General features: G+C 39.7%; 1 protein-coding gene across 1 annotated transcript in view; it reads right to left on the reverse strand.

Annotated features, from left to right (window-relative positions):
- The window catches only part of RBMS1 (RNA binding motif single stranded interacting protein 1), a 128361-nt gene that overhangs the window by 27366 nt on the left and 74859 nt on the right, over positions 1–26136 (reverse strand). Inside the window, exons 3-4 of the mRNA XM_079710728.1 lie at positions 13459–13517; positions 8389–8480 (exon numbers count right to left, since the gene is read on the reverse strand). Of these exons, the coding sequence (XP_079566854.1) occupies positions 8389–8480; positions 13459–13517 (151 nt within the window). The remainder of the gene's footprint in view (positions 1–8388; positions 8481–13458; positions 13518–26136) is intronic.

Genomic DNA, 26136 nt, shown 5'->3' on the forward strand with positions numbered 1-26136 from the left:
CAGCTGAAACCAAAGATAGCAACGGAGTTTTCTGAGAACCAGTAACTGCTATGTATATTTACTGAGTCTGGTGTTAAATCATCAGGAAATAAGCTTATATGATATCTGGAATATTTTCTGACAAGTAAAAACTCATCTTGGCAATTGTGAGATCAGGATGATCTTAACTTTAAAACAGGCTTTCCTTTGACCTTACTACCAATTGTATCTTTACATACTGAACTATGCAAGTTTATGATTTTTCTTTAACAAACACTATTAGCAAAGTCATTAACTGATGTCTCAGCCTTAGGCAACAGAACAGCACACTCATTATACTTAAATTTCCAAAATGCACAGTACTTTAAAAATATATGTGAAACATATGCATATTTGCACAAAGTCTCTACTTTCAAATGTATCCTGGCATTAATTAAACCTGAAATAAAACCTTTCCTTTCAGATAATCTGCAAGTAAAAGTAACTGACCTTTAAGATTTAAAACAACAATCTGGTATCCTAGGGAATGGCAAATACCCTGGTAGTCCCAAGAATTAAAGTTACCAAAGCCTGAGAAACTATGGGCAGAAAGTACTGTCCCTATGACTTCCTGGTTCTGACAGAAGGCAGCCTGTTACCAGGCCAGTCCCAAAGGTATGGAGCAGAAGCTCCCAACCTGGGTGGCCCAGACTCTCAGGGCTGTCAGTGCGGTTGTGTCCAAGAAAAAAATTAAAAATTTTCAGGTGCTCAGTAGCAAGCCAGAAACTTAACTTCATTAACCCTTGACAGACTAAACAAAAATGGCAACTACCTTTGCTTCTATCTGAAAGCAGATAAAGTCAGTGTGGTACCACTGGTAACCTTATGCCGGGCAAAACCTCCCACTGAAAATTACATAAAGCATACCTTTAATGTATAAAAATTGTAAAGCGATTTAATAAATGCATGACAGTAATAGATAAAATGCTTCAAAATAAAGGGAAAAACAAAATGGTCTTTGGTATTGTTTTTCAAATTCTTCTCAGGTGGACTACAAGCTAAAATCTTAATTCCTTATTTCCACTTCATTCACTACCTTCCCTGACTTCACCCAGTTAATCCACAGCTCCTCAATTAACTATCTCATGTTGGCTCTAACCTCCCAAGTCCCTGAAGCTTTCCTGGAGTGCACAAGACTGTATTTGTTCCTGTGGAAGTCTGGTCCTTAGCTGGTGAACACAGATGGGGTTCTTTCTCTCTGAAGGTGGGTACACTGAGGGGTCCTGTAGCCTAATACAGCCCAGTGACATTTATAGTGCATCCTGTACATCCCAGACCCTCTTGTACAATAATTGTGCTCCAGGCCTGTCTTCTAGCCGTTTATAGTTGAGTTGGGGATATAAAAACACATGTGATGAATGCTGTAATAGAGATGTATACAAATCACAATGGGAGGACAGATAGGGGAGCTTGTCTTTATTAGGGAACACTTTACAGAGGGCATGACATTGAGTTGAGACTTGAGAAACAAGCATAAGGCATGAGGCTGAAAACCAGATTGTGAAAAGCTATCCAAGGAGTATGACTTTTTTGTCAGTTATCAGTGCTTACACTTTTCCACTTAAGCAATGCTAGCACGAAAGAGAATGACTATGTATCCTGAAGACTGTGTGGGCAAAGGATAAAGTAGCCTTGCCAGAGCTGCAAAATTTCCTTGAAGGCTTGTATTTTATCTAAAAAAAAAATCATGTAAATGTTGCAATCTACTCCCTAATTATTTGAGTTTGTTTCAAATAGAAACAGTATTTCTGAATTAATACTTTTGAGTCATACTGATATTGCAGGAATATAAGCCATGTTTATCCTGTGATTTCAGGCGTTATACTTTGTTCGGTGAGGGGGAGTAGGAGGAAGGGGGAGCCGTGTCCCTGTGCTGCAGCTAGAAAGCCACGCCCTAAAAAATCTGCAGCTTCTGGAGGCACATAAGCAAGGGAGTGATGTGATCAAGTCTATCTTATTAGAAAGATTTCTGAATCATGCTTAGTCAGATTCAGAATAAAGCTGGGAACTCCCTAATTAAAGAGCATTAAAACACGCCTTGGACAAAGATGTGGCATTAAAAATGTTACATAAGAAACATGTATCGGGCTCCCCTGGTGGCGCAGTGGTTGAGAGTCCGCCTGCCGATGCAGGGGACACGGGTTCGTGCCCCGGTCCCGGAAGATCCCACATGCCGCGGAGCAGCTGGGCCCGTGAGCCATGGCCGCTGAGCCTGCGCGTCCGGAGCCTGTGCTCCGCAACGGGAGAGACCACAACAGTGAGAGGCCCACGTACCGCGAAAAAAAAAAAAAAAAAGAAGCATGTATCATAAATATTGTGAGCTTTTGAGTTATAATTATTAAAATCTAAATGACTAACATTAAGAATATTTAAGAATGTTCATAGACTTTGTCATCTGTGAAGTATTTTCAAAAGGGCTGACAATGTAGGTAACCAAGAACTTTCTAAATCTGTGGTTTAGTTGCTATTAAACTATTAATAAAAATGTTATTCTTGGGTCTTCCCTGGTGGCACAGTGGTTAATAATCTGCCTGCCAATGCAGGGGACACGGGTTCGAGCCCTGGTCGGGGAAGATCCCACATGCCGCGGAACAACTAAGCGCGTGTGTCACAACTACTGAAGCCCCCGTGCCTAGACGATGTGCTCCACAACAAGAGAAGCCACCGCAACGAAGAGTAGCCCCCACTTGCCACAACTACAGAAATCCTGCACACAGCAATGAAGACCCAATGCAGCAAAAAAAAAAAAAAAAAAGTTATTCTTTAAAATGTTGATTCAACGTGAATGTTTACCAATGAAGAAAAAAAATAATAAAAAGTGCTAAATCAGAATCAGGAAATTGAGCTCCTAGCCCACTCTATGATAAATAGTGAGATAAGACAGACTAAGTACAGGTAGATATTTCCTGTGATTTTAATGCATTTGTTTTCAATAGCAAACACTCAGTCAACTAGCTCTCTTCATTTGGAATGACCTCTAGGGCTAACATTATTTATCCTTCTTTTCAAATGGTCAACTTATCTTGCACACATTGCACACAAAGTTGCAAGTAAAAAAACAAAACAAAACAAAAAAGAGAAGCAACTCCAAGTTGGCAGCAATGGCCACAAGAATATCTAATCACCAAAGGGTCCATGCATTCTAATCACCATACATTCCTAGTAAACGGAACATACAGTACTTGTACTACGTGAGAGTGGTTCTTGAATAAGGGTAATTTCACCCCTTTAAAATCAGGGACAACCATAACTCTATTTTATTACATACAATGCTATGTCTGAAAAAAACAATTTTTCTGTAAATTATGGGTGGTCAGACATAAAAATGGGGCTAACAGACCTCTTTATATCCCTAGGCATGGAAAGTGTTCAATGGCTTCTTTAACAAGTAGAACACTTGGATCCCACATTGGCCATGAGAGGGATAAATGGCTACTAATGTTCACTTGAGTAGAAAAGTGGGGCTTGGAGGTCCCACGTGGTGTAAAGCACTCAGTCATCATCTGAAAGAAATTAACAAAAACCTCCCTATGCGTGTGGAATGGTTCCTAAAATTCAAGAAAGGGACCTGGCAGGAAGACCAGACATCTGTTTTCTCTTGTACTGAGTAGGTTCACCAACCAGCAGATACCTGCTTATGGGCATGTGAATGCAAACTGCTTGAAGCATGGTAGACCTCTGTGTGGAAGGGCGATTAAATTCCTGCTCCTCTGACTGCCTATTTACTGAAAAAAGTGCGAGCATACGGCTACGCAAATAACACAGGGTGATCCGCTGACCCCCAGCAGGTCTTAAGAGGTATTGCGGAAAGGCCTACAGAAGTCACTCTATTAACAGATATCACCAATGTTGACTTGAGTTTTATATCTTTTTAGCTCGTTATCTGAGGTTTTTTTCTTCTTTTCATAGATTCTGAGTCTTTTATTTTGAAAAATGCACACATTTGAAACAAATGCCAAGTTTAACATAAATGGCTCAAGTATAACCTTGAGCCTTTTGGAAAACCTTTGGTAAATTTCATCAGGGTACTCGATAGACTCAATAAATATAATTTTTAAATGTCCCATTCTTCTCTCTCCATATCTGCCCAAACTGGGAAGTTTTTCTCTTGCTTAATTGGCTTCTTTGATCATCAACAAAACAAACATTTGATATCTACCATAGGCCAAGTTCCAAGCAAGGCACTGAAATTAAAACACGAATAAGAAACAACCATTGTTGTCCAACGCTCTCCACTTGTAGCTTTCTAATTCAGTTTTGAATATTTGTGGAGTTCTTTTTCAACTCAGGTAGTCAAAGTGTCAAACAATATTATATTCTCTCCCACTCCTCAGACTCGCCTAGTGGAATGTCCCTTAATTTTTTCTGATTATGTAAGAAAGCAAGCCTTTAATATGTGGCAATGTGAATTTTCAAAACTTTATAGTGTCCAGATTAATTCACTAGAGGAAAGTGGACAGTGACAGGTCCCTTATCATCCAAACATGGGAGCCAGACCTAAACTTTTATAAACTGTCTCCACAAAAGGTACATGCCAGATGCTCCTTTATCCAGACAGCATAAAGGGGATAAGTCAACTCCCGATACTCAAACCCATGGTTCTGTGGCACAGAACAATGGACCCTCTAGCATTTAAAATACCTTTTGTAACTTTAATGATATAATAAAAAAGAAATCAGGTCCAGGAAACTCAGTCATCCTACAGAGACCCAAAGAAATTCACAACGTGCAGAATGTTGGCACACTGCCAGCATCTCTGAACCCGTGCATTGTTCCCTCCCTACAGATGATGTAGGAAGGGATCACTTTTCCTAGCCAATTTACAGTCCAAGCCACCTAAGGAGGTCTTTGAACAGTGCTCATTATCAGTCCACGGGAAAGCTGGCATTCAAAGTGCACTGTTGACACAACATACAGTGCCAATCTATGCCCAGTCCGGTTCTGACTAAATGCATTGTAAAGACTTCTTCAAACAGGATATATTTAATATATTATGCTACTCAATATCACTGGCACTGAAAAGATGCCTAGGTAAGTGCTCATGGGGCCGCTCTAAAAAAGGCCTCTGTATTACCTGGAGCAGGTTGTTAAAATAGCCCTCTTTCTAACTTTGTTTCAGCAGAAGTCACCAAAAAATGGGTTTCAGGCATGCCCACGTTTCAGAGTGAGAAACCAGACCACCTACACAAAGTCTGCATAGGAGTGGCTGAGATCTGGCTTGAGAGGCTCAGCTGACCACCCACCTCTCGTCTGCCTGGGAGGGACTGGAGAGGCTGGAATGGACACGCATGTGGAGAGAATCGCTGATGTGTTCTGAGTCCCACCACATGGGCTGCTTCCCCCATCACTGCCAGTCCAGCAAGAGGGGCTTCAACAGACCCCTCGGGAGGCATGGTCTGTGACCGCTCGAGCTTGGTGGATACAATGAATCAATGTCTGACTTACGCCTGAGGAATCTAAAAGGCAAAGGCTGGTTGAAGGGGCCTATAAGTGCAATTGGGAGGTAACTAGTCTCCCACAGACAGCTGGCAAACAGATCAATGTGGGCCACACAGGTAGAGTTGGCCCAGGGTTGTGTTAGAGCATTCCAGGAAGGCTGTCTTGAAGTATAAGAAGGTCCTAGAAGAAAGGGGCTGAAGGCTGACCCTTAGATTCTCAGGAGCTGAGGCTAACAGCCTGAGGACACGTCTTCTCTAGCTTGAAGGAACTACAGGGGAAAGAGCAAAGCATTCTACTAAGGAAAACATCAGTTCTCTGTCTGCCCAGAGAAATCAACACCAGATCACATAATTGTCAGGTCAAGAAACTTTCCCATCCTTTGCCACTGCTCCAACCTTGGAGGGGTTGGAAACCACAGCTAGCTATGGGAAGAGTGGGAAAGACACAAATTTGGGAAATAGGAAAGAAACTAACCATGCTCCCATCCCAGGACAAGCTTACTACTTAGAGCAGACCAGAGCTGGGGGAAGGGAGAAGTTTTACTATTATACGGTACTCAAAATTTTGTCAAATAAACAGGATTGGAATGTGTTCTTAAAAAAAGAAATCAGATATTCAGCATCAAAATGTTAACCAGGTGCCTATTTCATATTATTTCAAGTAAGAAGAAAAGTATAATGTATTACCATTAATCACAACCCCCAATTTCCTAAAATGCAACTAAATACATTTGTTACACATCTGTACGTGTGTCTGTATACACGTAATACATGGTTATATTGGGATGTAAACTTTTAAAATATCACTTCTTGATCACCAAATTATCAATATGGTTATTAGCAGACAACTGCTTTGTAAGTTGTCATTTCTCTTAGCACCAGCAGCATCCAAGACACACATCTCTTTCTGCTGACTCTCAGCAGAGTTTTCAAAACCTCTACACAATTCTGACATTTTACAAACTGCACTTGGAATATAACCTGAGATTTTCCCCTTAAACATCTTGTTTAAAATATTGTACTGAGATTGGTGTAAATACATATAGGAAGGCTGAAAATGTACTGAAAGACAATTATGTTCCCTGAAATTTGGATATGAAAACAATTAAGGGGCATTCTACTGAAAAAAATGAACCAGAAAGACCTGAAATGAAAGAAGCAACTGAAGGAAATTTTCAAAATAACGAGAGTAGCCAGAAAAGTCATGGGACCTGCCCTAGATTTTATCCATGAGAGGAAGAAACAGGAGCTTCACAGAGTAGAGGAAGTGGACACAACAGAGGGAAAAATAGAGCCCTTTTCCAATTGTGCCTTAAAAGTTCTGCTTAGAAAATGTATGGTTACCCATTGTTTACATAGGCGTATTAAACATTCTGTAAATCATATACAACATAGGTATTGCATACTCACAATTAAATATATTTCAAGCCTCATAATCACCGTCTTTCAACAATACCACAGGAAACTGCTGTATATTATGGACAAGTAATCTAAAAATCATGGTGCTTAGTATTTACAGTTTGTTTATTTTAGCTTCTTCCTCTGGAGTTTAAAAACATCTGAAATAAGTCCAACTCAATCCAAAGGTCTAAAAATATTAAAAGTCAAGGATTACTTTAGAAAGGTGATCCCTTTCATAAATTCCTGAAATCTTTACTCATGCTGATTCTTTTAATCAAGGTAAATCTCTATCCTGGTAGCTGCATATATGTCCTTCAACAGCTTTAAGGTCTTAGCAGGTAACTTATCTCAACCAGTGTTCTTTAACTTCCATAAATCTTCTTTCCTTATGGAAATGTGAATACCCCTCAGGGAATGACCACATGCTACTCTTCAGAAGCAGCAGAGGACAGCACAAAATTACTTTCCTCTGTACTTAAAGACACTAGATAATATAAAATTATCGATCTTTTGAAAAGAATATACAAGATATCAAACTGCCAAGTTTCAAACTTGAAAATATGTTCTGTAGCAATTCAAAAACCACAAATAAAAAGTATGTATATAATTGTATGAGTATCTTAATAAATGCACTTCAGGCACTAGGTATGATATAACTCAAGTTTACATTTAGGCAATAAGACTGGAGCATAGGGCTTCCCTGGTGGCACAGTGGTTGAGAGTCCGCCTGCTGATGCAGGGGACACGAGTTCGTGTCCCGGTCCGGGAAGATCCCACATGCTGCGGAGCGGCTGGGCCCGTGAGCCATGGCTGCTGAGCCTGTGCGTCTGGAGCCTATGCTCCACAACGGGAGAGGCCACAACAGTGACAGGCCCACGTACCGCAAAAAGACTGGAGCATAAATACCACTTCAGTGATTAAGAGTTCATCAAAACAAGTCCTGAATAAAGCCACTGCAGAACTACTAAAGAGAAGATTTATAATCCATAAATAACCAATGTCTAAAAATCACTGACTTTTACACAGAGGAAATAGTATCTGTAAGCTTACACTGCATTAAAACTACTAGTATATTTGTACAACGCATACATATGTGATTGTATTTGTTATTCTTTCATAATATGACATTCTATACACAATTACCTTCGGAAGTGTTTCTAAAATGTATTAATTCCTTAAGCATTGACATTTTAAAATTATTTTAAAAAATACAGTACAGAGCTTCAGCCCACAAGTACCCACTTACCTGAGAAAATCTGGTCCTATTTCTCCATTTACTTAGGGGGTTACATAATCTGCTATGTAAAATTTTATACAGTTATAAAATCCTTCTTCACATATAAAATTATGAGGAACAGTCTTTGGCAAAATAGCTACCATTGAGGATGCGAAGGCATGGGACAAGTGTCCATAGGTAACTGAGGCTCTCTGGGATGGAAGGAAGAACTTGGATGGTGACAGGAAAAGCCATGTATCTAGCTTCAGAACCAAAGCCAGAGACCAGAGCAGTGAGTACCGGCTCTCAACTCACCTTTGCCATTTGAGCTTGAACCCCACTTGCCTTCAGGGCAGACACAGCCTTCTGAGCTGCTGCAGGACTGTCAAAGTCGACAAAACCATAACCTGAAATGCAGAACACACTTAGTGTTTAAGCCATTATTTTATGATTACATAAAGAGGAAAAGGATGACTCCATTTGGTCTCTGATGCAGGCAACAGAAATGAAAGCCCCGATGTGCTGACAAGTCTCAAGCTTTACAGCCGCAATGCAACATCCTCCTCAAGCTGTCCTTCCCCATCTACCACGGGCTAGGCAAGTTTCCCTTCAAAGTTTAAAAAAAAAGGAAAAAAAAACAACAACCAGTTTTTTTCCTTTTCCAGATCTTTTTCTCAGGTGTCCTGTACTTACTGGGGGAAAAAAAAAGACATCTAAGTTATTCCAAGAGTTAAAAAAAAAAAAAGGAAAAAAAATCAACTTCAGAGAAGTAGCATTTTTAATAATTTGGTAAAAAAGACGGTGCTATCCTACAGAGCTTACAAGTGTATGTTTACTCTGTAGACTACATTTTATTTTTCAAGTAAGTTAAGTACAACCACTGGATACCCCAAATATAAAATAACCTAAATGTTAGAACTTGGTTAATAATATCATTATCTAAAATAGAGCTCATGATCTCTTCAAAATAAATAAAGGGGGGGGGGATGGCTCCAGAAACCCAAAATAGCTGTTTTAGCAGTTCATGTCCTAAAGTCTAAAAACAAAACATAATAAAACAAATAAATAAATAACCTCCTAAGAGAGGTCCTGGTTCAAAGCATATTTATCCACAGCTTTTCAAACATTTTAAATAAGCTGGTCAGCTATTCTGTCTGGCCACGACAGACAAATCAAAAGCAGGAAATGATGGGGGAAAAGGGTCGGGTTGACGGTAGGGCTGCTATAAAATAATCATATGGATGGTATCCATATGCTAATTATTAGTGAAAATGAATAGCAATCAAGAAAGAGGAAAACTATACAAAGAACAGGCCTTAAGCAGCATATGAGCAAACAGCTCCATGAACTTCACTGATCCATAAGCATCACTGTATTAAATCAGGCAATCACTGATTTGTCACTGTAACTCTTAAGTTACTGAGAAAAGGTTCAATTCTATTTAGCACACTGTTTAAAAGATCAGGGTGCCAGGCAAAAATACCAACAGAGATTTCCTTGGAATTCAAACCTATTATCAAATTAATTTTAAATGAGGAAGAATATTTTGAAAAAGAAAAGCCCTGTTTGGATGTTGCATAGAAGAGCGGCCAGCCCTATCATTTATTTGCAGATATTATAAAGCTACAGTAATTTAGACAGGAAGAAACTAGTGTCAAAATAGGCAAATATATGCATCAACAAGACCAAACAGAAACTTCAGAAGTAGTCCAAAGGTGAGTGTGCAGTATTAATACCAAAAATATTGCCTGGTAACAAAACTAGTGAACTAGACTATGGATTACAGAAATAGATGTTTTAGGAGACAGAAGTGTCAAAGCTGAAACAAGCAGCAGCTTCCATCGAGTACTTGGAATTGGGTTGGAATAAGGCCTAATTTGATTTTGACAGTGAGTGGAGAAATAGCTAGGTTGGAAAGAAAAAGAAGAGGCTGACCCAAGTAAAAGCAGAGAACGCTATTCAACAGCCAGGTTAGAAGTCAGGTTAAACGTATTTTGGATTTTTTTCAGAAATCTGTTGTTAATGCTAACATGCAACCCGTTATGAAGGTACACACAGGCACACACATACTCACTCTCTCACTCTCATATTTTACTACCAAATACAATCTAAGCAGGTCATAAATGAACACCCAACTACACTGAAATGATGTAACTTCTACTGATGGATATTTAAGACACCCTCCTTAATTTTGCTGTTGTCAATAAATTACAATACACAGAAGATCTCAAGTTTGATATTCATGTAGCTGAAACTGCTATTCATTCAGGTAATATTAGTATTATTTTATCTGTTATTTCCTTATTAGGAAAAATCCATAATGGTTGCATTTTTAGTTAACTGTTTATAACCTTTTCTGGCCTTGCCCGATGTCTACTACATAGCTGTTTCATAAATATTTGCTGAAAAACAAATATAACAGGTAAGCATGCAACCCTGGGCTCTTTCACTTCCTCTATTGTATTACTTTCAAGTAAATATAAGAGTATATAAATGAGTTTCACAGGTTCCATGGATTTCATTATATATGTATACAGATATTTCTGAAGGTGGGATAAACTAAGTAACACAGCATCCTCTCACTGGACCCCCAAGAGGATTCTTCTCAGGTCTCAGGACCAGGAACAGTTATGGTATTCCTGCTTCTTGGATTTTCTTCTACATTGTGATTACTGAATCATGGGAATAGGTATGTTTATTTTTGCTTTGGCAACTAAGAAATACAGGGCAATTTCTATAGTAACATGAAGTTTCCTGCTCTTACCCCTATTTTCCCTTTGGTCTGACTTATCCTCACCCATTTTACGTCTGTGTGTGTGTGTGTGTGTGTGTGTGTGTGTGTGTTTTCTGGTCTTATATACAACTCTGTAAACATTGATAATTAACCAGTCGGTGTCACAATCAATCCATTGTAAGTTTTTTTTTTTTGGTCCTGAACTACCATATATTCCAGTGCTGAAAAGCATTTAAATACCTTTTGTTGGCTAAAAACTGACAAAAATTGAAAGGTAGAAGAGCAACTGAATAGTGAATTTTTAAATTTAATAACTACGATAACATGTTATTCAGAGCAATATTTCCTTCAGCTTAATTCTGTCTTCTGGAGAGAGGCTTCAAAATATGTTTTGTGCCAAAAAATGTCTTATGACCTATAAGGTCTCTGATTTCCAGGTATAAAATTCTTTGATCTGTTCAACTCTCAAAAAATTCGTATACAACACAAGCACTTTCCATTTATACTAATAACCTCTTAAGCATTACCTATATTCATCCATCCATCCACCTACCCACCTTCTCAAGTTATCTATAACATGGCTAACATGTTATCTGTCTTTATTATGAGCTATGCTGTGTTATTTTTTCCTCATTTGTCCTAAAATTACTATTTTTCAGGAGCTCTTTCATTCTCCCTTCCAGAATTTTATAAACTCGTTCTTGCTTACTCTCTTCCCCTCACTCACTCACCCACACCCCAGATATCTGTTGCTATTTCTTCCTGAGAGGCCTGTGTGACACAAAGAGACTCAGAGGTTTCTCTCATCGCCGCCCCCCACCCCCCGACATGAGGCAGTCTCTCCTGAGACTCAATTTAGGAGAACATCTCCAGGAGATATGTATCGAAAACCAGTGCTGAATTATTCTTATCCTTATTTAGAAGCCCCAGAAATCTCTCCACTTATCTTTGGACCCTTCCCAAATATCATGGGTTTGTATTATGATGTTCGGTTTAGCTTTAGTATTTTTTTACTCGTACCTTTTCCAGATCATACTAAGCATTTTGTGGAGTTTTGGCTTCCAGGCAATAGGGTCTTGCTGGAAAAGAGTGTGTAACAGTAGCGTGTCCAGTGCAGAGGTATGGCAGAGAATTCACCCAGGGAGGCCTCTGGGTCCTCTCCCTCACGTAACTAGGGCAGCTGTGCTTTTTTAACGCACTGATCTGCTGCGAAGACTTCTTTTTGGGGGGTAAGGGGGTTGGGGAGGTGAGGAGGAAAAAAGGAAGGGTAAGGTTATAAAATGACTTCTCTACTGTGATTTCTCTCTTGGTTTGAAACAAATGCTGAGATCAGCTTCCTGTTTTATACCTGCAGGAGTCAGTTTTTTTTTTGTTATAAAACCGAAAGGTTTTTTTCTGTGTCCCTGCTCACCCAAATCATTTTAAAATATGGTAAACACGACTAATCTGGTAACTGGGTAGACATTTCAGTCTACAATTTGACTCTCTCCAGTTTAACTCACTGAAAATATTAATTGAGTACCACTCTACGTAAAGCATTGCTCTATTCACCGTCCTAAGGCAAAACTGCCTGAATGTGCCATGTTGACTAAACATGGGCTTAGGTATTTGCCACAATAGCTCCTTTAAATTCAGGAGCTTTGAAGAAGAGACAGAAATACAATGAATCACTTCAAGTCTAGATTAAAGGAAACGGCTGGCTTCTATGGTGAGGCCCTACCATACCATCCAGAGGCTTCATTTATGTTCTCTGCCTTTTTCAGATTGTGCTAAGCCACAGCCGTCCCCACTACTTGAAAAACTGGGGTCTAATTAATGAGGAGATTTGCCTTCTCTGCCTATTCCTGTCAACCTTATTTCAATTCACGGGGTCAGTCGTTAGACTCAAAGTCAGCTGACTCCATTCTTCCCCTTTCCTAGAAATCACATGCCTATTGTTAAGATGCTGGATCATTAAAAGTCAGAACCACGGAGCATCAGTGCTGCCTACTCCAGACGCCTCCTCTTCCAGCTCATGGAGCCGCATGAGCTCATCCTAATTACACGGAAAACTGAAGGTCAGTGCATCAAATTAATGCAGCAGCATATTTCAAAGGGGCGTATGACCTCCCCTCCCTATTACAATTCGGTCAGTGAAAATGGTTCTCTCCTCCCCGCTGCCAATATTGTCAACAGGCATTCAGCAGAGAACAATTGGGAGTATTGAAACATGTAATTAAGTACTGCTTAAAACTACTCTAATTAATAGAGCCAATTTGCACAATATGTAATCTTTTCAGTTCTTTAGTGCAGTCCAATGGGCTTCAGTAAGCAGCTCTAATCTCCTCAGGCTCAGGAAAGAAAAGCTATTTTCTAACTCTACTCCCCTTTTAAGAGCAGGGGATAAATGCCAGCCGGTATTTTGCATGTTAACTCTACTGGCATCAAATCTGGGATTCTGGCAAAGGGCTAGCTGCTGTTGGGTTTCCAGCCAAAACTCAACCAGGGACAAACGCAAGCAATATGCTGCCATTGCGCAAGACAGAATCTGGGTGACATGTAAGATTTGGATTTTAATAAATGGAGGTAGTTTTGAAACCAAAGATCAAGTTTAAAATTCCATTATTTTTCTGAAGCTCTGATTTAGCAAATCATCAGCCAAGGAAACATACCTTTGCATTTGTTCGTTGTCTTATCCAAAATTGCCTTCGTGGAAACAATTTTCCCATATCTGAGAAAAAAAAGAGAAAAAAAGAAGTTATCATTGAGGAACCTTTATTAATGTCTAAGTCCAGAGAACACACACACTTATCAAACATCTGCAAACTTTCAAGTACAAAATGATCTTTACTAGGGGACGGGAAATGAGAATTCTAAACACAAACTAAAAACTAAAAAGGGGGAACAGCTAGGCCTCTCATTTGAATCTTTGGATTACAGTTTGATGTTTAGCTTTGAGGAATCAGGTACTTACCTGATGATCTTGGGACCAAAAAAATGGAATGTAAGCTCTATAAAAATAGTTTCGTCTAGTAACACCATGTCTGTGGTCAAATACAAACCCAAAGGCAAGGCTACAGAAGTGTTAATGGAAAATACTAAGATCAACATAGCCTTTATGAACTAATCATGGTGGGAAAGCTGCCTGGATCATATCTATCCATTTTGCTTTTGCAGGCAGCTCTGCATGGCTCTAGATCACCACAGAAAGGTGCGTATGCGTATATATCTTTAACACACTTGATGTGTTATTTAAATATTTTAAATGTGATATTTAAAACAGGTCTTTTTTACCTAAGATTTTGACAACTGTTTATAAATACCTTTATTAAGACCTCTTTTAATGCTGTAATAATAGTTATACGGTGTACTCACTAATGTGTGTGTGGGCACGTGTGTGCAAGAAATAGGCAATACAAAAATATAAAACAATGAATCAGGAATTAAGCATTACTTTTATGAGGGTTTGTATGAAAAATGTGTTCAAATTCCTTAATGTACAACAGAAGTTGGGAGAAGAAGGAAAAAAATTCAGAATATTAAAATTGAGGGCACTGCTATCGGAAACAAAAGGGCAGCAGAGTTTAAATATATGTACTACCTACACCCTTTCACAGTGACCAGACCACAATGCAAAGCACCGCTATCTATGTTTGTCTTCTGAAAATGGAGAAGAAAAACCTTTGAAAAATAACTCTTATTGAAAAATAACTCTTAAAATAACTCTTAAAAATTACTAGGTTTTTAGAGAATGCACATAACATACTTGAGGTATCTGAGACATTTCCCCATTTATATGTGGTAAATTCCAAAATTTTACTTTCCTATGTATTTACTTTAAATTTTTCACATTTTCTCTAATACTACTTTCTCATGATTTCTGCTGAGGACTAAAAAGACTCTTAAAAGTTTTAGAAAATGGAAGTATCTGTGCAGCACTTTAAAACATTTTAAATGTTGCAGGTTTCTATTTTATGTATTGAACAAGCTGAAAGATACTTATCTAGAGGAAACAAATGGCTTGGGCCACCTCTCTCCCTCAGTTAATCTTCACTCTGTGTAATCATGTAATCAAATGATTACTAACTGGGCACATGAAAGTAAAGATAATTTAAGGTTCAAATGACAATTACATCCAAGAGGCATAAGGCTACACAAATACCTTCAATTCCCTGCAGAGATTCTGAGTATTTATAACAACCTTAACACAGGTCACGAAGCTTACAAAAAAAATTTTTTTTAAACTCTGCAAAACAGAAACAATAAGTGATTTAAAGACCACCTTTTAGCAACCATTTATCTACCTAGGTCACTGACAGCTTGATATTTACCAGCACTCTCTCTTTTGCACAAGTTTTAGCTGAAAACGCTTTTAGACTGCATCCCTATCACAGCCCTTTCCAAAAGTAGGGAAGAAAACTGGTATGACTCCAATGTAGGATAAGGGGATTGGGAGTCACAGAGATTAAGAGACTTTGCTTGCGGTCACAGAGTTCAGGGTCTTTTGTAAACCAAACAGAAGAAAGCAAATTTAGAGAAGGTCAGGGGCTGGCCTTCTACCCTTCTGGTTCTGCTCTCCGCATTAATAATGGGGAAGAAGACATGGAGAGAGGAAGATGTGGGAAGCAGGAAAAGTGAAGAGGCTCCTGAGAGCACTAGACTCAATCCATGCCACACTCTACTCTGGTTTGGGTTCTCTTTGATCTTTGCTACATCGGACATTTCTCCTCATTTCCACACCTGTGCTTCTAGGACCCTCACTCTCAGGACCTCATCCTACCTTTCTGGGCACTCTTTCAGTGTTTTTTTTTGGCCCATTCAGCTTCCTCCTCTCTCTCCTTAACCAAGTACTTTCGTCACATTTGATAATCAGCCCTTAACCCTTCCTTTTCCTAGGAAATATATCCAGCGCCACAGATTTAATTAATACATCTTCTTTGATGAAGCCCATTTCTCCTTCCTGTTTTTTTTTTAATCTAACCAAATCTTTAGTTTTTGTCTTCTTTTTACTTAACTATCTTAGTTTCTTACTAAGATACTTAAATATCTAGTTAAATCTTACCTCATGTCCACTATTTTCTAAATCCCATCCCCAAAGAACCTCAAACACATTTTCCTTGTCTCCTCTTCATATCTCGTTTCATTCAATAGCATCATCACATTCCCAATCTTCCACCAAGCTTGTGGTCCTTGAGACATCTTCAACTCAGCCATTCCCGAATCCAGCCAGTCAATCACTCTTCTGAGTTTTGCCTCTGACATGTGTGTAACATTCACTCCTTCCCTTCACTGTGCCTACATCTATACAAAAGGCATATCATAGTTCTTGCCTCTAGCCTCTGGTCCTTCCAACCCAGTCTGCTGCATTACTCTGCCTTAAACACCACTTTGAACATGGTTCTCTTATCTTTCCACTGCCCCCTTCTATCCAAGCTTGAACTTAAAGAACCTGTTGTAACACTAACTTTTCCATGAAACTATCCCTAATCTCCTCAACCATTTAGTGGGCGATTTTATAAGAAACCAGAGAGGGAATAACGTTTACTCAGTTCCTAAAGTTCTAGGCACTTTGTATGTATGATCTTATTTAACTTCACAACAATCTTATGAGGTATCTGTTATTATTCCCATTTTTGCTAATGGGAAAACAAAAGCTCATAGAAATTTTGAGACTAAGATCTTGCCTAAAACCTCAAAGCTCAAAAACAGTTAAGTTTTCACTGCAATTTATCTGTGACATAATTTTGAGAAACAATGTTTCCTTTACATACTCAAGAGTATGAAAGGTGAGGAAAAAAGTGGAAGATCTCTTCTATTAAGGGATTGGAATAGACGAATTTCTCAAACCAAAGCAAGTTTTTTGTTTGTTCGTTTTAGACACAAGAAATAAGTTTGTGGTTCATGGTTGAAGGAGGGATGGGGGTTGTGTGTAGGAGAAGAAATATGTCTGAAATTTATCGGTTTTACTTTTTACTGTGGTTTTCATCATGATTTGTGGGTTAACACTGAAAGCCCATGACTTCCCAGAAAGTCAAAACAGTTTTCACTCTGTGGTACTACTGCATACTAGCCTCCATGCAATCAGAGGCTCAGTAAGACACTTCTCTGGAGCTACCCGGGGTGGTGGTGGGGCAGGGTTTTGAAGCGTTTTCCTCTCCTACAATATCTTTTTCTGTGAGCTCTTCACTCAGTTAGCTTCTCAGGGGCTGATGCAGTCACCATGTTGTGGGAATGGAGTACAGAACAAGTTCTTCTGATGACATGAGAAAGATCTACAATATGGGGACGAGCCGTCTGGCAAATGGCGCCTCAAGGAACAGGAAAGGGGGCAGCAGGGTTCAGAGCGGTCCCGATTCCCCTCTGCTAGTCTTATCTGCAGTTAAGATTTAATAATGTGAGGCAAGGGATGGGATGGGGCGGGGGAGAAGTCATTATAGATGATTAGCATTTAGTCTAATTCTATTGTTGATCAGCAGTGCCTGCAAGAATAACAGATATCTGGGTAGAAATTCATAAAGCAACCAGATTTTCACCTCCCCTTGTTCCTATCTGCAGCTTAATTTGTAAAAAAAAAAAAGTCAAGTAACAGGGACATAGGATTTATTAGGAGAAAACAGGCCTCCTGACTGGCAGGATTCACACTCCAAGGACACCAAGGAGATGCATGCCCAAGAAAGCAAGCTGCAGAATTTAATGGGGAAAATGTGAAGATGAAGATTCTTTGGGTTTTACCCAGCTTCAAAGTAACAAGGCTCAGATGCACAGTCCTGGCTACCCAGAATATAATATTCTTTGCTGAGAGTAGATTAATCCACTTCAGAGGAAGCTCTGACAGTAAAAGGATAAAGAGTAATTAAGAGACATGACTACAGAATAATGAAAATTTCAAAGGGAGAGGATAACAGGTAAAAACTCACATTTAAATCTATTGGCTAATAAAACCTTTCGCTTAGAAGCTACCCAAGTTTCTTTTGTTTGTACCCCAGCTTTTGTCATTTCTCCCCCATTTCCATTTCTTCTTTCATCTGCTATAATATAAAATCTAAGCATATTTCAGTTTGCACTTACTAAAATAAAACTTCATTTTCTCCTCTGCCATCACTTAGTCCTTCATTGATTCTACCTTTCTGAAAATTTAGCATAATTACAAAAGAAATGCGTATTTGTTGTTATTAGAAGACACAGAAAAGCAGACTGAAATATTAGAATCACCTGAAGTCCTGAATACGAAATGTTAAATGGATTGATGCATATCTTTATAGATTTTTTTTAAAATTTAAATTTATTTATTTATTTATGGCTGTGTTGGGTCTTCGTTTCTGTGCGAGGGCTTTCTCCAGTTGCAGCGAGTGGGGGCCACTCTTCATCACGGTGCGTGGGCCTCTCACTATCACGGCCTCTCTTGTTGCGGAGCACAGGCTCCAGATGCGCAGGCTCAGTAGTTGTGGCTCACGGGCTTAGTTGCTCCGCGGCATGTGGGATCCTCCCAGACCAGGGCCTGAACCCGTGTCCCCTGAATTGGCAGGCAGATTCTCAACCACTACGCCACCAGGGAAGCCCATCCTTATAGATTTTGTCCAGTATGCACGTACAAGTGTCTGCACGTGGCACTCAGGTGCGCACACAGTTTCTTTCTCCTCTCTCTCATCTACTAGGGAACTTGGAGCTTTTGAACATGGCCAGTTACAAGCCAAGGCTCTGGAGAAGAGTCCATTCCACCCACCACCAACAGATGGCGGTAAGGGTTGACGAGTTATTTTAGTATTGGTCATCCCAGTTGGAAACTCATTTAAGGCACCATAGGGTGATTGGCAAGGTTTATGTTAGTTTATTTTACAAACGTTATTAAACTGAAAAAAGCAATGGGTGTGTGGAAAAAAACAGTAAGAAAAAGTGTACACCTATAATGTAAACAAAAACCGACTGTGAAAAAGGGTGGGATATTGCTCATGCATATAGGATGATTGCTTTTGTTTTAATAGCTGAACTGCCTTTGAAGGACAAAGAAACTTACCACCGTGAGAGAGGCTGTGCCCGTGCAAATGACAATAATTAGCAAGAAGGAGGGAGAGGGAATTGAAATGAGAAAAAAACAAAACCTCTATGGGCTATCAAATCAGCGCCCACAATGGAAAGCCTATGACCTAGTGAGTTAACTCAGGGGAATAGCAGAAGTAACAGCTTACATTTATACAGCTTTTATGTTATGTCAGGCACTGTTTTATGTGATTTAGGTCAATTATTTTAATCTTCACAGCGACCTTTTGAATAGGTGAAGTTTTATTCCCACTTTGCAGTTGTGAAACGAAGGAGCGGAGTGAGTAAGGGACCCATAAAGGTTACACAGCAGCAAAGAAGGGAGACAGAAGTTTGCTTGGCCAATCATGCTGACAAGTGTGGAAACTTTGGTCGCCAACCACACAGACTGTTCCAGAGGTTCAAAGCTGCTCCCACTGTGAATCTGCGCAGCTCCAAACAAGTGGCATGAGGATGAGGGCAGACCCTGGAACTGCTAAAGCCTCTAATACAGATGCTGATAACATTCAGAAAGCAGTTCCCTGACTTTCTGGGTAGACAACATTGTTCTATTTGGAATAAGAGGCCCAAGAGAACAAAGGTATCAGTGAAGAGGGGGTATGGCTGGCTTTAAAGCTTAGAAGGAGTAATGCAGGTATCTATTTGGTGGGAATGGATTTGGGAATTAGGAGCCCTTTGTTAATGTGGACTTGTGGGGGAAAAGGGAAAATAATTCACAGACATATACTCACACCTGGATGATACTGTACATGCATTTTTCTAACTTGCTTTTTTTTGCTGCTTTATCTTTCCAATGGCCTCCCAGGAAAGGGGATTTCCTACAATTTGCTTTAGGTCTTCTAACAGTGGTTGAATAGGGGAAGGAAAAGAAAGTATAAATTACATTCATTTTGCTAATAGAAAAGTTTGCTGGACAATGAGGCCTAAAAGAGTTCTCTAGTTCTGCTTTCTAGCAGAAGGAGTCATTTATCCATGTTATCCTGAATCCTCAGTACCTTGAATAATTCAGCTCATTCTATTTTCTTTATCTACTTGGTATAGGAAGTGGTAAGCATTTGAGGATGAGGTATATGTATGTGAAATTTTAAAATTAGGCGATCAATATCAGACAGATTTTCTAAGACTTCACCTTTTTGGCCTTGAAGAGTTTCACTGTTTCTATAAGACTTCTAAGATGTACAAAAATTAAAGGTACAGAAAGATATTCCATTTTTAATTTCAGTCGTTTTGGCTTAACTCTTAACATTCGTTAACCGCCCCTTCCACTTGTGCGGTACGGCTGGATGTGCTTTGTGCATACAGGATTCCTGGTATATGGAACGGAAAGGAAGCTGCAGCTGGAATGGGAGCCAGGGTTTGAAGAAGGAAAATGCTTGGCAAGAAAAGCTGCTACAGCCCTAAAGGTCAAAACCAAACCTGGTGCTGAAGGTGAATGGAATGCAGGAAAGACAAGTACAGTCAAGAAGGAGGCCAGACCCAGAAATCAAATCAAGCCTCACATATTTAGAGCACGTCTCCAGCATGCCCTTCACCATCCAAGGCCTATGAAAAGTATGTAAGATGCCATTCCTGCCTCTGAGGGGGATAATTTGGGGGGGGGGGAATGTAAGAAATTTTTAATATTAAAAAATAATTAAGAATATTGAGATCCTGTATGATGAATGCTAAATAAAAGGAGCATAAATGTAGGATAAAGGTCAAGTTCAGCAAGAAACACTTTGGGGAAAACAGAAATTCAGGTAGGCCACGGAAGATAATAAACAGAAGAATCTGTCTAATGCGAGCTGTGTGGGGAAGATTGGAAATCAAGTCTGAAAAGGTCCTAGAGGGCCTTGGGTTCTAGGAAAAGGAGTCAGGGAACAGAATGTGGCTGGAGGTTTTGCAACTGTGGAATGATATGATGAAAGCAGGATTTTAGTAAGATTAATGGAAACCTTGTGGCTAGAATTAGCAAAGAGAGATGTCACATTTTTGGTTTATTTATTACTATTATTTTTTTGGCTCTCTGTACTCAAGCAATAACACTCAAGTTCAAGAAGTTACCATGGAGGGCTGAGGAGAGCTAGGAGAAGAATGGAAAGGTTCTAAAAGACAGGGAAGTTTTTAAGACAGAGGACTTCTTCTAACTAGCCTCAAATGCTTTAACATCTGAGAAAAATAACCTATGGTATCGGTATCTGTGTTACAGAAAGCTAGTGGCTTGCCTCTGTGAAGGCAGAGGAGACGGAGAAAAGGAATCACCATGGTTCACTTTTCTGAACTACCCTGGAAAGGACAGTGAATTTCAGCCCCAGTCCCAGACCTGGAGCCTGTAGATTAATTTAGCAGACGTGCACACCATCCTCGGGTGGTCCAGCCCTCGGCCAGAGGGGCTGCTTTACGACATGTGAGCTGCTGGAGAATAAATAACAGAAGCTTTGGGACAAAGTATCATGTTTTTCAAGAGAAAACATATACATCTATGTATCTAGTTTTTCAAAACACTGAAATTTTAAGATAAACACATTCTTTCAGAACACAAATAAAATTGGTAATTTACACCCAGATTTGGGGATGAGTATAACCTCTTCTGTGACTAAATGCAGAACCACTCCTGCTACCCTGCCTTTTCAACGTTCCTGCTGGCACAGCTAATCTATTATAAATGCTATACAAAAGTAACAATTGATGCTGTGTACTGCATGTATGGCTTGAACTAAATAATTCATATAGAATGAATATTAAAACTACCTCATTAGAAATGGCTAAGATGCACTTTTTGCCATATTCTATGAGAAACTTATACCTCTCTTCTAAATGAAAAGAACACTATAAAGCATTTGATTTATTATATAGATCTGCTATTATAACTTAGTATCCAGTCTATTATGATCTGCAATCAAGGTAAAGTAGCTTTACAGTACTTTCTGGTTTTTTAAGAGCACACAGCACACAAAGGGTCACTGACACTATCTTCTGACAGTATTTTTGCCACAAGTCACCATACTGCAGCACTTACAGATGCAGTCACAGATGGCCAGGACCAAATTAGTGCTCCCAAGTACTAATATGTCAGAGGAAAGTAATACTTGCTGAAAATGGAACCCAGAATTTTGCAAGTAAAACATAGATTATCTAACATAAAAATGAGTCCTGAAAAGTCTCAAAACACTGATAAATGTCTAACTTTGAAAACAAAGGCAATTTAACTATATAAAGTGGTCTTTTCTTTCTGAGTTGAATTTATGAACTGACAATGATAGAGCATTGAAAAAATTTTCTTCCTCTCCCAACAAAAACTGTAATGTATTTTCTTTGCTTTAACAATCTCACCTTCAGGATGATATAGTACTTTACGAGAAGGAAGACAATATTATATTGGGAAGCAGATGGAGTTGCCGAGAGAGAGCAAGCTCTTTTCAAGTGCTCATTCAGCCAATAACCAGCTCCGTGCTTCTGGTGTGGGTGTCTGGCCTCAGCATCCCCATCTGTACCATACCTATCACCTAGGGCGTGACAACGTCTAACTCACAGCACTGTTATTAGGGGGCCAGAACAGTGCTGGCACATAACAGATGTCTGGTAACAAATAAATGTTAAACTTTTCTCCCCATGCCCCGCACACCCCGGCCCCGGAATTCTTTGGAATAACAGCACTTCCAATTCTAACCACTGGAGAGCACTAGACTACTCTCCTCACCTTCATAATGACATGGTCCTAAGCCACAAAATGTTGAGAAACTGTAGGCCTACCATTTTTATGGTTACTTTTCAGTACAGATCTTTGCATAATGAAACCCCTCAATATATATTGGTTCAGTGAATGAAATATAAACATGGAGTACACATTTTTTCCCCTTAAAGTGTTTGGTGTGGGGAATTCAGGGAGGTTGGCAGTTGCAGGGAGTAAGGAAATACTACATTTTGCCTTGGAAAATGAACATGGCCTTGTATTTTATCCCAATTTAGCTTATAAAAACAAATGAGGGAAGCAAGGTAATTTAGGTGTTTAACATGGAATTAAAAATTGCTACCAAAAAGGAAACTGTAAAAGGTTGCTGGGGGGAAAAAAAACCAAAACACCGAGAAGAGTTTTGGTTCCTAAACCTGTTGCAACTATCTCTAAATTTCTGCTCTTTTTAAAAGAAATCAAAACTAGAAAGCTCTTACACACACACACACACACACACACACACACACACACACACACTACCAGAGAACTGTTTCAGAGTCTGTAGAAACTGAATGCACTAAACTTCAATACCGAAAACCATAAATGATTGCTTCATTCAAAACAAGAACAGCGTGACAGAGAGTAAAAGTAAACATGCTCTCTGAAGCAAAACAGAGAGTTATCTGAAACTATTAAAACAGAGTGTGCAAATTACCTAGAACTTTCTCTTGATTCTGACACAAGCTAAAAAAGGACAGAGTCAAATAGGACATTTCCTAGACTGAACACTAATGTTGGCTTTGATCCAGAACACGGCACCAGCATATCAATTTCCAAATACTGTCAGGCCATCCTTTTTTTAAGTAATAAATCCTGACTGCCCCATGACCTTGAAAAGCCCGCCTGAAGAACAGAATGAAAAGGAAATTAATGTCTATTTTACTCACTTCAGCTCTTAAGAAATCTGGGGATATAATATAAATGTATCATTAGTAAAAAAATACACTTGAGCTGATAGGCAAGGGAATGTTAATGTAGCCTGCCAGCACAGTTGATGTTTCTAAACTTAGATATTTCGTTCAAGGGTCACTTGTGACAGTGGTCACGTCTCTGAAGAGCGGATCTGATGGAAAAGGATAAACAGGGCTCCCACACTGGCTTCCTACTGGTTTGCTTCTGAATAAGACTGTCCTTAGACACTGCAGATAACCAATCATTCCAAAGACAGAGTAGTATGGCCCTAAAAATTTACAATTTAAAATTTAAGAAAATCAGAGAGGAATTATCTTTATGAGGAAGAAGGGAACCAAAGAGAGTCACATGCTGTAAGTTACTTTAGTATCAGTTTTACAATATTACCATATTTCAAATGAAGGTAATATGCCTCACTCTCAAGATAGCTTGAATTTACTGCATTTTCCAGAAGATGCAAGTAAGGGGGCTGTGAATGAAGACTGGGGCTAAAAGTGCTTCTTATTTACATGACCTCATCAGTAAGGATTTTCTAATCTTGGTTGTTTTGAGAAAACCTGCATAATAGGAGAGGTGCTAATGGAAGGGAAAAATACCATTCTGATTCTTTAAAAGAACAGAAAACTAGATTCTAGAAACGAAAGGCAGGTAAGGCTAATGCTGATCTGAAGTGAAATTTCCAGAATGGATTGGTGAAATAGAAGGTTAGCAAGACTGGTGAAAAGAACAGGCACCAGTGAAGTCCTTCAGAGCAAGTCATGCACATTAACGTTTGCTCTTTTTCCTTTGGGGGTTGGTGAGGAAGTCAGGGTTGCTCGGAAATGCTACGTAGTATATTTTGATTTGAGCTAAATAAAAATCATTATTTGCTCACGGATTAGACAAGGGTATCTGGGAAGAGGAAATGTGGTTTGGATGAGTGGGTAACTAGCTAAACAAGTGACTGAGTTAGTCAGATGGTCAGGGCCACAGCACGAAGGAAGCATCTAGTGATGTGCCACAAGGCTCTGTTCTTGGCCAGCACTTTTTCAACATTTAAAAATGCCATAAATCAGGTCACTGATAGCTCACTTATTAAATACATAAATGTCCCAAAGCTAGGGGGGATGGTGAATGTAAGATTCAGAATTAATACCTGAAATTATTTCAATAGGCCAGCATGAATTCTTGGCCAAAGCCAACACTATAATATTTAATAGGGAAAAGTCTTACATGTAAGTTACAAGGGCGGAAAAATCGACTGTATAAATTTAGGGAAAGCCTTGGCTTATTCACATGAAAATACCTGGATTTTTTGATTAGGAACAAATTCAAGTTCTCTGAATGATTTAGGTTTGTACTGAGGAAAATATATGATCCTGACTATAGAAAGAAATTATGCTTTTGGGCCCCTCGGCTCACCATTCCCTGATACCCACTGCTATGGGTTGAACTGTGTTCCCCTGCCACAGCAAAGACATGTCCAAGTCCTAAGCTCCAGTACCTGTGCATGTGATCTGATTTGGAAGTAGGGTCTTTGCAGATATAATCAAATTAAGATAAGGTCGTTAGGGTAGGCCTACATTCAATGTGACAGTTGTCCTTATAAGAGGAAAATCTGGACACAGATAGAGATACAGGGCAAACGCCATGTGAACCCTGAGACAGAGTCCGGGAAGTGGGGGGAGAGAGATGCAGCTGTGAGTCAGAACACTCAGGACCGCTGGCAAACCACCACAAGCTGGAAGAGGTTGGGAAGGATCCTCCCTACAACTTTCACAGGGAACATGGCTGTGCTGACACCTTAATTTGGATTTCTAGCCCTGAGAACTGTGAAATTTTGTCATCTTAAGCTACCCAGTTTGTGGTACTCTGTAACAGCAGCCCTAGGCAACTCATAGGGCTCCAGCTTGCCTGTAGATCCTATATAAGTCCCTGCACCTGCCCTGATCCATCTGAATTTTCTGACCTTTATGATGTTATTTCACCTGGGAAATTCAGTGTCATTCTGCAAGCCTCAGTTTAATGCTCCTCTCCAGCAGGAGCAAGCCTTCTCTGACCTTCCCTGACCAAGCTAAGGGCTCCCTCTGCACCTGCCCATGGCAGTGTGTCCACACCGCCTCTCTGTGCAGCCCTCAGCGTGCTGCTGCATCACCTCCATGTCTACGGCCCCATTAGATATGCGTCCTTGGACTGCTTCCTCTGTCAGGCCCCAGCATAGTGCCTGACAAATGATAAACAGTCAAAATTCAGGAGAAAGGAGTGGAGGAATAGATGAATAACAACAGTCTGCTTTCACTGAGTGCTTTCTACATTAAACGCATTTGTTCTAAACATCTCCTTTTTTTATTATTATTATTATTTTTTTTTTTTTTGTGGTACACGGGCCTCTCACTGTTGTGGCCTCTCCCGTTGTGGAGCACAGGCTCCGGAGGCGCAGGCTCAGCGCCCAGGGCTCACGGGCCCAGCCGCTCCACGGCATGTGGGATCTTCCCGGACCGGGGCATGAACCCGTGTCCCCTGCATCGGCAGGCAGACTCTCAACCACTGCGCCACCAGGGAAGCCCTAAACATCTCCTTTTACCTAGTCTGAGCTCTTTCGAAGAAGAGTGAGAATGGTAGACAAAGGTCTAGAAATCATATCCTCCAAGGAAGGAATGGATGACAGCCTTGCAGACGCTCACCTGGAAAAGAAAAAACTATAAAGAAA

This window comes from Hyperoodon ampullatus (genome assembly GCF_949752795.1).
Source record: "Hyperoodon ampullatus genome assembly, chromosome: 8".
NCBI lineage: Eukaryota > Metazoa > Chordata > Mammalia > Artiodactyla > Ziphiidae > Hyperoodon > Hyperoodon ampullatus.